The 13817-nt window shown below is 41.0% G+C and overlaps 1 protein-coding gene across 1 annotated transcript in view; it reads right to left on the bottom strand.

The window, feature by feature from the left end:
* The window catches only part of USH2A (usherin), a 949135-nt gene that overhangs the window by 196681 nt on the left and 738637 nt on the right, over positions 1-13817 (bottom strand). The window contains exons 53-55 of the mRNA XM_004700145.2: positions 12768-12965; positions 12056-12210; positions 9462-9660 (exon numbers count right to left, since the gene is read on the bottom strand). Of these exons, the coding sequence (XP_004700202.1) occupies positions 9462-9660; positions 12056-12210; positions 12768-12965 (552 nt within the window). The remainder of the gene's footprint in view (positions 1-9461; positions 9661-12055; positions 12211-12767; positions 12966-13817) is intronic.

Genomic DNA, 13817 nt, shown 5'->3' on the forward strand with positions numbered 1-13817 from the left:
ATCTTTTGATAGCCGGGTACCAGCAGTCTTCTTCATCACACTTGCCTATGCACACATCTGTCTGCAGCGATCATGTTGGGAAGGTAGGTATCATGAAATGACCGTTTAGCTGAGCAAGGTGCTCTTGTATTAGGGGAGTGCGCAATTCCTTTTAAAATGAAAGAAATATACTAGAAGGATTTGTTCAAGCATCAAGTCAATTTTTAAAAATCCATAAAATAGAAAACAAAAATCTAAACAAACCCCTGATTTTGTTTGTGTCCTTTCTTTTGTTCCATTTTCCTTTTTTTTGGTTTGTTTGTTTGCTCCCTTTTCAGTATTCAGGGCTCGCTACACCAATAAACATATTATATAAGAGATGTAGTTATTTTCAAGGAAGTTTGCTAGTCGATTTCATAACTATCATATAAGTTGAAATTTGACGAGCAATTACTACCAGCAAGTACTTTCCTGTGCACAATTGACAAACATGAACACATTCAATGCCCATGATTTTGCTAAGATAAGTGCAGTTATTGGCTTGATTTACAAACAAGGGAGTTGAAGCATGGAGAGTGGGAAGGACTTGCTCATGATCACAGACCGAAGCAACATGCTGGTCTGGAGCTCAGTCTGTGTGGCAGAGCTGAGAAGTAGCCTGGCACAGATGGGTCAGGCTTCCAATGCTTGGCAGGAAGCAGCAGTAACAGGTAGCTCCAGGTCCAGTGAGACTGCCAGGACTTTTAAGAGTATATATTTAAATAGTTTCACCTTGAATATGGTTAGAATTCATCTAGCGAAGAAGGACAGTGTAGTAGCTAAGAGTCTGACATGACTCTGTCCTACAAACAGCCTATGGCCATGGACTCCATTTGCTGACCTGTAGGTGCCTCTCTGCCCTCTGTCAACTGTAGGCATGATAATGAAAATTGCATAACTGGATCGCAGACTAACTTGTGAATTCTCAGGCAATTTCTGAACCAGACATTTTTAATTTTCTGTTTTCTTCTACCTTGTATTTTATTATATCGTTAAAGGATTGGATCACTAACAGGACTGGAGACACCATGAGATCAGCATCGACCAAGGGGAGCAGCGACTCCCACCAGCCGTAGATGATTTACATGAACTGGATGACCTTCCATATATATGACTCTGTGAAACTCAATAGAACCAACACATCTCAACAGGAGGTTGCTGTCATTTAAAGTAAGCCCCCATGGGTAGCTCTTAAAACGAGATATACATGCAATATCAGCAACAGGCATTGAAAAGGGCACACCGAGAAAAACTGCTCATGAACCGATCAAGATGAGGAGAGGGGAATAAAGAGACGTCTCCAAGGAACTGTTCTGCCTGGAACTTAAGCCTGAAGCCAGAGAGTCCAAGAGAAAAGCAAGCATCCTTCAAGTGCTCAGCATCAGAGAGGAGGAAATGGCAGTTGTAGAGTAGAGAAAGGCAAATGCATGGAGAAAAGCCAAGTATTTAACATTTCAGTGTAGTGGAGGTTACTGTAGCTGCAAATTACCTGAATTTCTCTACAGGGAATTGTGTTCTCTTTTCAAGGAAAGAGACATAATATAACCAAACTCATTACAATTACACTTTCAAGTAACAGTACTTTCGAGAGTAAATGTGTGTTAAAAAGGGACTGCAAAAAGTCTGCCGATGGATCATAAAAATATGATTTGGAAAACAAAACTCCTACTTATGCAACTTACATTTGATTCACACTATCAAAAAACAGCTTGCTTCTAATTTTTAATCTTCAGATAAAGAGTGGGGAAAAGGCACTTTGTCCATTATAATTTCAGGTAGTCAGTACTAACTACTTCAACGGATTTAGACAATTAGTCCATTGTGTCTTCTAAAGAATTGCAAACACACTGCTGTTCAGCCAACACTGGCTCGTAGAGGACCTATAGGACAGAGTAGAACTGCCCCATCGGGTTTCCAATGCCGTGAATCTTGACAAAAGCAGTCTGCCCGGTCTTTTCCCCACTGCTGGCTGGTGGGTTGGAACAGCTGATTATTGTAGTTAGCAACCCAAGGCTATCAAGATATTGTTCCTTAAGTCCTTGACTCAGCGTGGTTAATGATTAAGTCAAGGGTGAAAGTCTGTGTTACTTTGACACATTTTTATTTGGTAGGTATCAAGTATTGTACAATGCCATTTTGCAGGTAAGTCACTTGTCCTAATACCAGTTCAACCAAACTGGATGTTAGACCCAGGCCACCTAAGTCACCCCTCTGCTGCACTAATAACGCTTTTATTGTTAGTTGCTGTCAAGTTGATTCGAACTCATGGTGACCCCACATGTACAGCATACAATGGCCACAGAGGATTTTCAATGTGATGGCCTTTCAGAAGCACATAACTAAGCAGGTTTATCTTCTGAAGGCATTGCTGGGCTGGTTCAAAGAAACAATCTTTTTCTTATGGTGGAGTACTTAATCATTTGCATCATCCGCTTATTTAAAATCTCACTAATTGATCCTCTACAGAGCATCACTGTCTACACAGCTGTCCTGGAGCAGTAGGCATACATTAACATCTTAGAACTATACTGAGTTTTACCCACACCCACTCCTCACTCATGGACATGGTTAGGTTCCAAAGACCAGGTCATTATTTGAAAGTGGCATTATAAAAATAAAAAGAAAGAGGATAACCACATCAGATGACAAAATGGACTATCTCACAATACATAACTGCCACATACTGTGCTTATTTAACTGCCAAATTGCATCATTACATAATTGCCACGCCACTGAGCATCAGAGCCAGGACAAGTTGACATAGAAGCTTCACTGTCAAAGGTAGTGTAGCTCTCTCCTAGGAGATAATAGGAGATAGTCTCTCCTTGATAGTAACCAAACCCAAGCTCACTGCCATCGCGGAGTTGATGTCAGCTCATAGTGAGTCTCTAGGACAAAGTGGAACTGCCCCTGTGGGTTTCTGAGATTGTAACTCTTTACAGGAGTAGAAAGTCTCATTTTTCTCTTTCGGAGTGACTGATGGTCTGGAAATGCTGGCCTTGCAGTGAGCAGCCTAACACCCAGTGTTCCTGTATGTCGTGAGTTCACCAGACATTTGGATAATAGAATTTTTAGTATTGTTGTAAATGCAAAACATTGACTAATGAGATAGCGGGGAAGCGAAGCATAGGTGTAGAGCTCAAGCCGAGTCAATGGGAAGAAATGAATGTTCCAAACTGATACCGTATGGCATCTTACTCAGAGACTGGGTATGCTTCAATTGCTCTTTGCTTCACAGAACTTCAGTAGAAATATTTCAGGAGTGTTGATGTTAAGTACCATCCTCCCTTTTATGAATACCATCCATCACATGCCCAGCAGGTCCCTCTCTCATTTGACCAAACAAATGTCCTGCTCTTTCAGGAAGAATCAATGTCTCTGTCTATTTCCTGTGTCCTGGTCCTAATGTATAAATTCAGTTGGTAAATCTTAACATTGATTTGGAAGTCAAAGCATCAGAATGATGGGACCCATGCATTGCAAATAGCTGGGAGTTGACTTGGATGACATGGCCTTCACTGGTGAGTGTTTGCAACACGCTTATTGACACTTGTTCATTGGTCCTTACCCATGGCGGCCCCACTTGGTGCAGAGTAAAACTGAGCTTCAGAGAGTTTTCAAGATGGCAATCTTTTGGAAGCAGATTACCTGGCCTTTTCCTGAGAGCACGCTGGGAGGACTCCAGTCACCAGCCATCAGTTAGTAGATGAACACTTAGACATGTGTACCACCCAAGAACCCAGAAATGCTCAATCCCTTATAAAGAATTCCTACATTTCATTGGAGGAATTGTGTCTTCATGCTCTTCCAGAAGTTGATGTGTTGGCTATCTGCTTGGGCAAAACACTGGTATTTTATGTTTTTTGCTCCAAAGGGCATACGCTTTCCATGGGCTTCAAAGAGGAAGGGGAAGGAAGGCAAATTGTCCTCTCTCCTGGTTAACTGAATGTGGTGCGTCTTTCTTTTGAAGTGGAATGCACTGATAAGAACTTTTATTTAATTACTGTGATAACATTGTTCCCAGAGTTAAGAGACACATTGGCCCTTATCATACCTGCTGCTGCAAAAAGACATGCTTAATTCGCTTTTGCTCTCAGTGGCCCTAATTATCTAGTTAATCTTCCTACCCTCTTCTCCACCATACTTGGGAGGCCCATTGGTAATGTAGGGGCACCCCAAAGGGAGACAATGGTATCACCAGCATCCAAACTGCTCTGGCGAATGTGTTTAGTAATAAATGATATGAAAAGGTCTCTTATTGACAAGCTGCCATATGCTGTTTGCATTAGTGAAGATGAGAAGACGCTGGCTGCTGCTCCGTCGTCCCCATGGCATTCAGCTCAGTGAGATAGCCGAAAATGCTTCAGTTTACTTAAAGCATTGATAACACCTCTAAATAATTAACCGAGGACTTCCTGTCTTCAATTACTTAATGCTTGTTTTTTTTAACATCTTGAGAGGATTATAAGCAATTTATGGATTTCATGTGATGAGTGCATTTGCCACTATTCCCACAAAGCATTTACGGGATCATGTTTCTAAAGCTTTGATGTAATTAAAAATCAACCTGGAGACAATGGGGCTGAGGCTGGGTGCTCACGATCCCTTTTGTCATTTCTGAGGACCTGGGTTCTCAGGCTCCTGGAAGACTAGAGCTTCAGGCTCATTAGTGTTCTACCGCTGCGGAGGGAGCGCCGACGTTTTGGATACGATGAAGAAATCAACGCAGCTACCCTCGGGGGGGTCAGGCAGCCTCATCCATTGAACATCTAAGACGGGATGTGAAGTACATTGATTACTTCAATTCATTTCATGAGCTCAATAGAACCTCCATTCACTTTATGAAATACTTCTGAGCTGAATTTGGTCCATCAGCTAATTGTGGTACTGAATTTTCCCAAGCAGATAAAATGCTTACAGTATATAGCTCTTTAGTTTTAGAATAGCTAATTCCTAGCATAGAGGATGATCTGAACTCGGTAAGGTTTTGCTGAATGGGGGTTTCTGTTTAACAAAGAAATTGCCCGGCTATCAAAAAGTATAGCGTCTGGGGTCTTAAAGGCTCGAAGATAAACAAGCGGCCATCAAGCTCAGAAGCAACAAAGCCCACATGGAAGAAGCACACCAGCCTATGCAACCACGAGGTGTCGAAGGAATCAGGTGTAAGGCATCATCAGAACAAAAAATCTTACCATAGTGAATGATGGGGGGAGTGCAGAGTGGAGACCCAAAGCCCATTAGTAGGCCACTGGAGATCCCCTTGCAGAGGGGTCTCGGGGAGGAGATGAGCCAGTCAGGGTGCGATGTAACAACGATGAAAAATACAACTTTCCTCTAGTTCCTAAATGTTTCCTCCCCGCTCCCACTACCATGACTCAAATTCGACCTTGCAAGTCTGGCTAGACCAGAGGATGTACACTGGTAGGGATAGGAACTGAAAATCCAGGGAATCCAGGGCGGATGAGCCCGACAGGACCAGTGGTGTGAGTGGCGAAACAGGGAGGGTAAAGGGAGAATGGGTAGGAAAGAGGGAACCGATTACAAGGAACTATATGTGACCTCCTCCCGGGGGACAGACAACAGAAAAGTGGGTGAGGGGAGACGTCGGACAGGGCAAGATATGACAAAATACCAATTTATAAACTATCAAGGGCTCATGGGGGAGGGGGGAGCGGGGAGGGAGGGGAAAAATGAGGACCTAATGTCAGGGGTTTAAGTGGAGAGAAAATGTTTTGAGAATGATGTACAAATGCACTTTACACAATTGATGTGTGTATGGATTGCGATAACAGTTGTATGAGCTCCTAATAAAATGTTTTAAAAAAAAAAAGAAATTCCTATTTAGGACCATGTTGCCCAAAAAAAGGTACTCTCTCATCTATCTAAGGAAGAACAGGGTTTTTGGTTTGGGAAGAATTAAAATGATGTAGGAAAATGTTTATGAACTTATTCTTATAAAAGAGGATGGTTGTCATCAAGCTATGTGTATGAAAGTCTTTCTGACATGAAACTATCCATTAAAAATGAAAATGGAAGGAAAACTTGGTGGGGTGGATATGTTTCAAGAAAAATCCTTGCAATTATTTGATAATTGATGAGGCTATCAATCCTGTTGGTTTGAATATTACAGTTGAATTGAGGCTGTTGGCATACAAATGCCAACTTCTAAAAAATTCAAATAAGTGTGGCTGGCAACAATTCAATGCTGACACTGGTTAAGTAGTAGAAGAAATTTCCTTTGCTTTGTAGCCTGATTTATTGCAAAAATTTTCCTGGCACAGTTTTAATGTACCTTCCCTGGGCTTTCACAACTCTGTAGTTAACATTCATTGTCCACTCCAAATGATTTTCCATTGAATCTTGTATAGAGTTCACCGATTCTATTGTGTTTTCGGTTGCTTTTTAATTGCCAATGTTCTCTCTGACTTCCTGGTTTTAAGAGCAGGAGTCTTTATTTCAGAGCGTGCAGTGTAGACGAGGCTTTCTACTCCCATGAAGAGTTAGTCTTGGAAACCCACACGGGCAGATGTAGCCTGCCCTACAGGGTCTCTATGAGTTGAAATTGCCTCCATGGCAGTGATTTGGTTTGGTTTGGGTTGGGCAGTGTCAAATCTATGGGGTTCCTGTGTAATGCAAATGGTTAAACGTCAGACAGAGTGACCCTATGTAGCCTTTCTGAAAACATACATCTTCAGGGCAACAGACAGCCTCAACTTTCTTCTTGGAGCAGCTGGTGGGTTTGAACCACTGACTTTTTGCTTAGCAGTTCGTTTTGCTAAGCTGACAGTGCCCACTCAGAGGTGCTTTAGAAGAAAGGCCTACTGATCTGCCTCGATAAGATTCTACTCTGTAAATCATGGATTTGCCTTGAGTCATAATCAACTCAATGGCAACTGGCTGGATTTATAATCTAGTATCTAGAACACAGCAAGAAGCAACACCTGTTTTAAGGAATGTACCAACATTATGATTTTCTTACTGATGGGGGGAGTGAATGGCCTGGGGAGATTTGTTACCTTCCTCATGTCTCACATGTGGGCATTACAGACATCCCTCAACTATCTTCCAGGGATGCCATGGGAACCAGATGAGTAACAAAGTGTAGTTAGTTTAGATTTTAAAGCAATATTACTCACAGCCATTGAGTCCATGCTGACTCACAGTGACCCCTGTGGGTTTCTGAGACTGTCAGTTTATGAGAGTGAAAAGACCAGTCTTTCTCCCAAGGAACTGCTGGAGGTTTTGAACCTCTGACCACACAGATTGCAGCCCAACATATAACCACTATACCATCAGAGCTGCATTTGAAGCACCATTACAAATGTAAAATTGTATTGTGTAAAACATTGTTTCATTTACTTGGGAAGGTTTTCACTGTAAATGAGAAAAGATATAAGGAACAAATTTGATTACCTGAATTAAATGTAGAGTTTATGATCAAAATACAGATTTATATTTTCACCTGTGCAGGTCAGCCCATGCTTCTCTTAGGAAACTGACAGGCACATTTGGTCAAGGCCTTTCTGCATTCAGTGTGTTTTGTTATATGTGGGGCATGCCCTTTCCCAGGCGTGGGCTCACTGGAAGGACTCCCACTGAGGAGGCTTTGGAGGAGGGGGTGTCGACAATAACAAAAGAGTAAACTTTAAAAATATCTTGCACATGTTCTCAGAACTCAAATTTATAAAACTGTTAGTGAATGTTCAATGGCCCCAAATAATAAACTAATCTAGTTTGCCAGAGGGTTCTTTTCTAGAAAACATGAGTCATAATGTTACCTCCTCTATGGCTTTGTTATGGGAATAAAATTATATCATGCTTACAAAGTACTTAGGCCAATATTTGGCATGTATTAAGCTTATTTCAGAGTCCTAGTAGTGCAGTGGTTATGCATTGGGCTGTGAGCCACAAGGTTAGCAGTTCTAAACCACTAGTCATGCTGCTGGAAAAAGATGAGGCTTTCTACTCCCATAAAGAGTAGCACTTAGAAACCCCCAGGGGCAGTTCTATGACTCAGAGTTGACTTGATGGCATTGAGTTTGGTTGGATGTGACAAGGACTTTCTAGGTGTTACAGACACGATGGACCCTAGTGGTGGTGTCAGCAAGAATTAGACTGCTAACCTCGAGTCTGTTGGTTCAAACTCATCAACTGCTCTCCTGGAGAAAGGAGAGGCAATCTACTCCCTAAGATTAACTGCTTGGAGGACTCCAGGTAGGGTCGGTCACTCCTGAGTTGGAATTTGCTTGAGGGCAGTGGGTTGGTATTGGTTAGGAGTTACAGAGATGCAGTGATTAAATGCTTAGCTGCTAACCAAAAGACCAGCTCTTAAAACCCACCAGCTGCTGAGCTGGAGACAGAGAAGGCAGGCAACTTCTGTAAAGTCTACCTCGGCTGTAGGGTGGCCATGAGTTGGAATTGATTTTTTGGCAATGGGTTTGTTTGGCTTAGAGATACAGCACTGAATGACGTAGACACAGTTCCTGATCTCAATTTCAGTGGAAGAAGCAGCAAAAAGACGAATTATAACTAAAAAGCCAAATTATCAAGCATTGAGATGCCTAAGAGAAAAATAAAACAAGATGAGGTGATGGCCAGTTAGAAAACCTACTGTAGCCTGTGTGGACAGAAAAGACAATTTTTTTGGAAATGACATTTAAGTGAAAATATGCTAATTACTATTCATAGTAACTTTCAATAGTATTTATCTAACACAGTGGTTCTCAACCTTCCTAATGTCACAACCCTTTAATACAGTTCCTCATGTTGTGGTGACCCCACCCCCCACCCATAACATTTTTTCCGTTGCTACTTCATCACTGTAATTTTGCTACTGTTAGGAATTGAGTGACTCTTGTGAAAGGGTCGTTTGATCCCCAAAGGGGTCGTGACCCACAGGTGGAGAACCGCTGATCTAATAATATATTACTAAATCTCCCTATTACAGTATACTATTATATTACTAAAAATAATCATAAGTAATGTTATGGGTTAAAACAATACAGTGACAATTAATTACTATTAATAACAAAGTCTCATTCAGCCAACTGTCAATTAGCTGCATGTATTAATTTCCCCCTGCTCCTAGTACATTCTTTTCTAGCCTAGTCCCATTAGCTATCAGGATATCCTTGGGGAATAAAAATGCATTTTACTGTTTGTCTTAAAAAGGAAAAAAAAGTTCAGTCTGAAGCAAAAACCCTACACTTAGTGCATATCAAAGCCAAACATAAATTATTTCTGAAGTTATCTTCTATTGTGGCTTATTGCTGCCAGTGGGGGCTCTTCTATTAGCATGGATAAGTGGGACCTGACCATATGTCAAGAGTACACGTCCTTTTGAAGTGACCTCATCTATCAAACACATGCCCCTGGGATGCTTTTTCCCACTAACCACAATGACAGACTCCTCCAGTAGGTTTTCCCATGTTTTTGTTTTTCACCTGTGACCGTATGCTGCCGCCTGTCAGTGACATCCGTGTAGATGAGCCCTTTCCCAGCCTGCCAGAGCCGGTACTCTTTAATGACACCATTTGGTTTCTCGGGTACAGTCCAGCTCAGATGTAGAGCCTCCACACTGGTGGCTCTGATTCTCGGGGGCAGGACGCTCTCTGGGACTCCTTGGGTAGTGGCTGCGAGTACCTGAAGACAGAGAAATTAAACAGCAATTGACTGCAATAGCACACCAGGTATTCCGATCAATGAGAATGTCACTTTTGTTACTTTTGTTTTAAAATGTTGTCGTCCGGCCTGGCATATCATTAACAGGGGCTTGGATAAGCAGTCCCCCTCTCTTTTCATTCTTTCCCTCCCATTCTATTTAAACAATGAATTCTGACCTTGAAGACATTACATAAGTCTCAGACTCCCGTTTATCACAACAGGTTCAACAACAATTTTGATGGCAGAGTGCAGCCCTCAGTTTAAACAAGTAAAATCTGGCTGACAGACTGTCTTACTAGAAAACTCTTGATAACTCTCTTCCATATGCTCCACCAGTGTCTTTGCATTTTAACAGCCTGATTTGGGGTGTTTTAAGCACCAGTAAATATGGAGCAAAATCTCTCTCTGAACTTGCATGCATATCATATGCTTTGAGCAGTAGAAACGGACAGGCTCTCTGTACTCTTCCTGCGGTGCTGAGGGTGACTTTATAGCGTCCGTGCCCATGTTCCAGGGAGAAAAAGAGAGAGAGAGAGAGAGAAGAAAAGAAATGGCTAAATCAGCCATCTAGTTAGTTACTCAATATTGCCAAAATATAGCTTTGAATGAAAATTGCCTGGGCATTTTTTCTTCCCACAGAATTAACTCTGATTTTACTCTAGCCAATCGCTTTGGTGCCTGGTAGGCATGAGACCAATTCTATGCAAAATGCATGGCATTATTCTAGCCTATTCAGACCAGTACTTCTACATGGCCAATTCACTGCCATCTGTCCAAAGGGAGGCATACACCTAGATGCTTCTGGGGGTCTGTTGACCCAAAGTTGCACCCACATATGGTGGCCAGGCAGACAGACTAAATGATAGACTCGGATGGTTCCTGCTCACTGTGTGAAGGCACTGCTTTTCGGAAAGGCTAATCCTAGAAGAGACTAGGAGCTTCTGGGTGAGTTTGTCTCTTCATGGGCTACCTCTGTCTTGTGGCCTAGGTTGAGATGGCTCTTTCCTTCTGATTGCTGTTCGCCGCAGTTGAGGTTGACCACGCCTCATGGGGAGCCCACGCACAGTAAGAGGAAACACTGTCAGTCCTGCACCATCCCCAGGTAGGTTTCAGATTGGCATTGTGAGCCCTAGGTTTTCACCGGCTGGTCAACTTGTGCAGTGCCATACTAACCCCCAAATCTCCACGGATGGAGGAGGAGTTGTGCCTGAGAGGCACTGGCGGAGACGCAAACTCAGGTCTTGTGCATGAAGTAAGAATTCTCTCACTAAGTCACCAGTGCCACCCACATACTCTCCTTGGGTGCTCATACTCAAATTCAGCCTTCCCCTTTCCTTGCAGACCTGTTTAGCATACTCCACTCCCACTGCCATCAAGCTGATTCTGACTCATAAGGGAATAGAGTTTATGAGGTTGTGAATCTTTAAGGGAACAGGTAGCCTCCTCTTTCTCCAGAGGAGCTGCTGAGGAGTTTGAACCACTGTCCTTGGAGTTAGCAGGCTAACTCAGCGATGCCACCAGGGCTCCTTTGGCATACCCCAGTCACTCCGTTATCTTTATACTAGGAATGTCATTCAAAGTGTCCAATAAATAATATCTCCTTCCCCACATGTTCTGAGATCTAGTTCTCTTCTTTTATTTAAACTTTCATCTTCTTATTACTTTATTTGAACTTTTTTTCCTTAAAAAAAAACTTGCTTGCAAAACAGCTCTATTAACCACAAATTGCTCGAGCTAGACCTCTTGAAAATATCTTTGCCTCTTTCCATTTATTGCTCTACCTAAACTCTGCTTTCCTGTAGGTTCCATATTCTAACATGGTCAGCAGCTCTCTGATTTTCTGCATGCCTACCTTGAAGCTTACGTTCAGTTCTTCCCTACGTTTGGTCTGGTCTACCTCTGTGGCTATTTTATCTGCTCTGCTGGGTTCTTTTACCTTTTCTTCCAATTTCAAGGGCAGGAAACCTTGAGTAAAATATTTAACTTGAAACACACTTAAGGAAAGAATGGCTTGGGAAAGATTATGGACTTCTAGAACGCTGCCTTAAAAAAATACGAGGGGAGAAGAGTGAAGGGCGATTATCTCGGTTAGTGTTTGCTTGTGAGAGTTTACTAATAAAAGAGAAATGTTTGCATTAATTTCTTTCCCAGTGGTCACTGAAAAATGATTAATATATAGAGGAATTAACATTTAAACACCCCATTTAATGGCACATATACACACCTATATGCATGTATAGATACACACATACATGGGAAATCCATATATACACATACATGTGTATGTATGTATGTGTGTGTGTGTGTGTGTGTGTGTGTGTGTTTATTTATTCCCCTGAACACTCTTTCTAAGGTTTCAGAAAACTTCTCCTACCTTGTTGCTGGCAGTACAGCCAACAGCTGTGCAGGCTTTCAACTGGTATGAATATTCCTGAAATGACTGAATTCCCTTTGTGTCAGAGAAGCTCAAAGATGTTCCACGAAAGCATTCAATTCCATTTCGGAGAAGAATATAGTAAATAATAAGACCTAGAAGAGCCAGAGAAAATTATAATTTTTAGCGTCATATCATAAAATATTTGCAAAAAACTTACATGTGTTAGTGTTCTGAAGAAATGGACTATTATAGCATTATTTAATCTTAATTTGCTATTATATTGCTATGCTCTAGCAATTCTTAATTATACACACTATTTGGAGGGAATAGATTAGTGACATAGATAATCAAAGCCATTTATGCTTGTTTTCCCTTTCCACCAAACAAATTTGCTTTCAAGATGAAAATTATGCTGCCTTCTCTGGACTTGCTTTATTGGAAGTAGCATACAATTATGCTGAAATTCAAGGAAATTTTGTTTTGTTTTGGCTAAAATTCATGACAAAATAATATTCCATAAAGTGAATGTTTAGTTGGCACAAAATGGAAATTTTTTGTTTTATACCAAAAATACTTTTTAGTGGTTAGATACATGCCAACTAAATGTATATTATACTAATTTTAATTTCCTTATGGGCTCATGGGGATGGGGCAGGTACTGGGGAGGTAGGTGAGTTGCATTTTCTCTATTTGAAAAGTAGCTCAATACCATTTGATTGTATTGGCTTTTTCCAGTTCAACACTATTACATCTTGCAGATGGTCCACTGTGGTCCACCTGGGCGGACTCACTCCTTGTGGCACATCCTCCTTAGTTCTTGCTCTAACGGCTTTGCTGAATCCTCGGCCATAGCCATTCCACGCAGAGACCCTATACTCATACATCCTATAGGGTTCCACGTTTACATCTGAAAAGAGAGAAATCTGACAGTGAGCTCCCCCTTTTCTTAACACCACATTAATAAATGAATCCCCGAACATTTGAATACTTGAATGAATAATAATCTAATACCATTGTGTATAGATATGGCCATTTTCTACACAATAAAAAGAATTCAAATTGTTTTTGCAGATAAGGAGTTGTATAGAATGAAATTCACCTTTCCTCATGAGAAAAATATGGGTACATTAAGAAAAAAATGACAAATAATTGGTATATAACAAAAAATACAAACTAATTGCCATTGAGTTGATTCCAACTCACAAGGACTGACTGTACAGGCAGTATAGAGCTACCTCTGTAGGCTTCCAAGACTAACTTTTTATGAAAGTAGAAAGCCTCATCTTTCTCCTGTGGAGTGGCTAGTGGTTTTGAATGGTTGACCTTGAGATTAGCAGCCCAACTCGTTGCCACAATACCACCAGGGCTCCTTGATATGTCGTTTAATGTGAATAGATTAAGGTACAGCTAGAAGTTAATGCTACATCAGTCCATGAATCTTCTACTTCTGCATAGGAAAGGGTTGCCAATATTGTTTTATACTTTTATTTATGTTCAACATTATCATTCATTGCTTTCTTTTTGCCATTATTTATTTTAAAGTTACTTGGTTAATATTACTTAATTAAATTATTATTATATAGATGATAATGTCATTGTTATGAGACATTGGCCTGGAGAAATTATTTTTTTTTGTTTGTTTTGTTTTTTTTTTTTTTAATTTTTAAACATTTTATTAGGGGCTCATACAACTGTTATCCCAATCCATACACACATCAATTGTGTAAAGCGTATTTGTACATCATTTCTCAAAACATTT

Source organism: Echinops telfairi, unplaced genomic scaffold (assembly GCF_000313985.2).
Source record: "Echinops telfairi isolate 266 unplaced genomic scaffold, ASM31398v2 ScPeMD7_7424;HRSCAF=8462, whole genome shotgun sequence".
Classification (NCBI taxonomy): domain Eukaryota; kingdom Metazoa; phylum Chordata; class Mammalia; order Afrosoricida; family Tenrecidae; genus Echinops; species Echinops telfairi.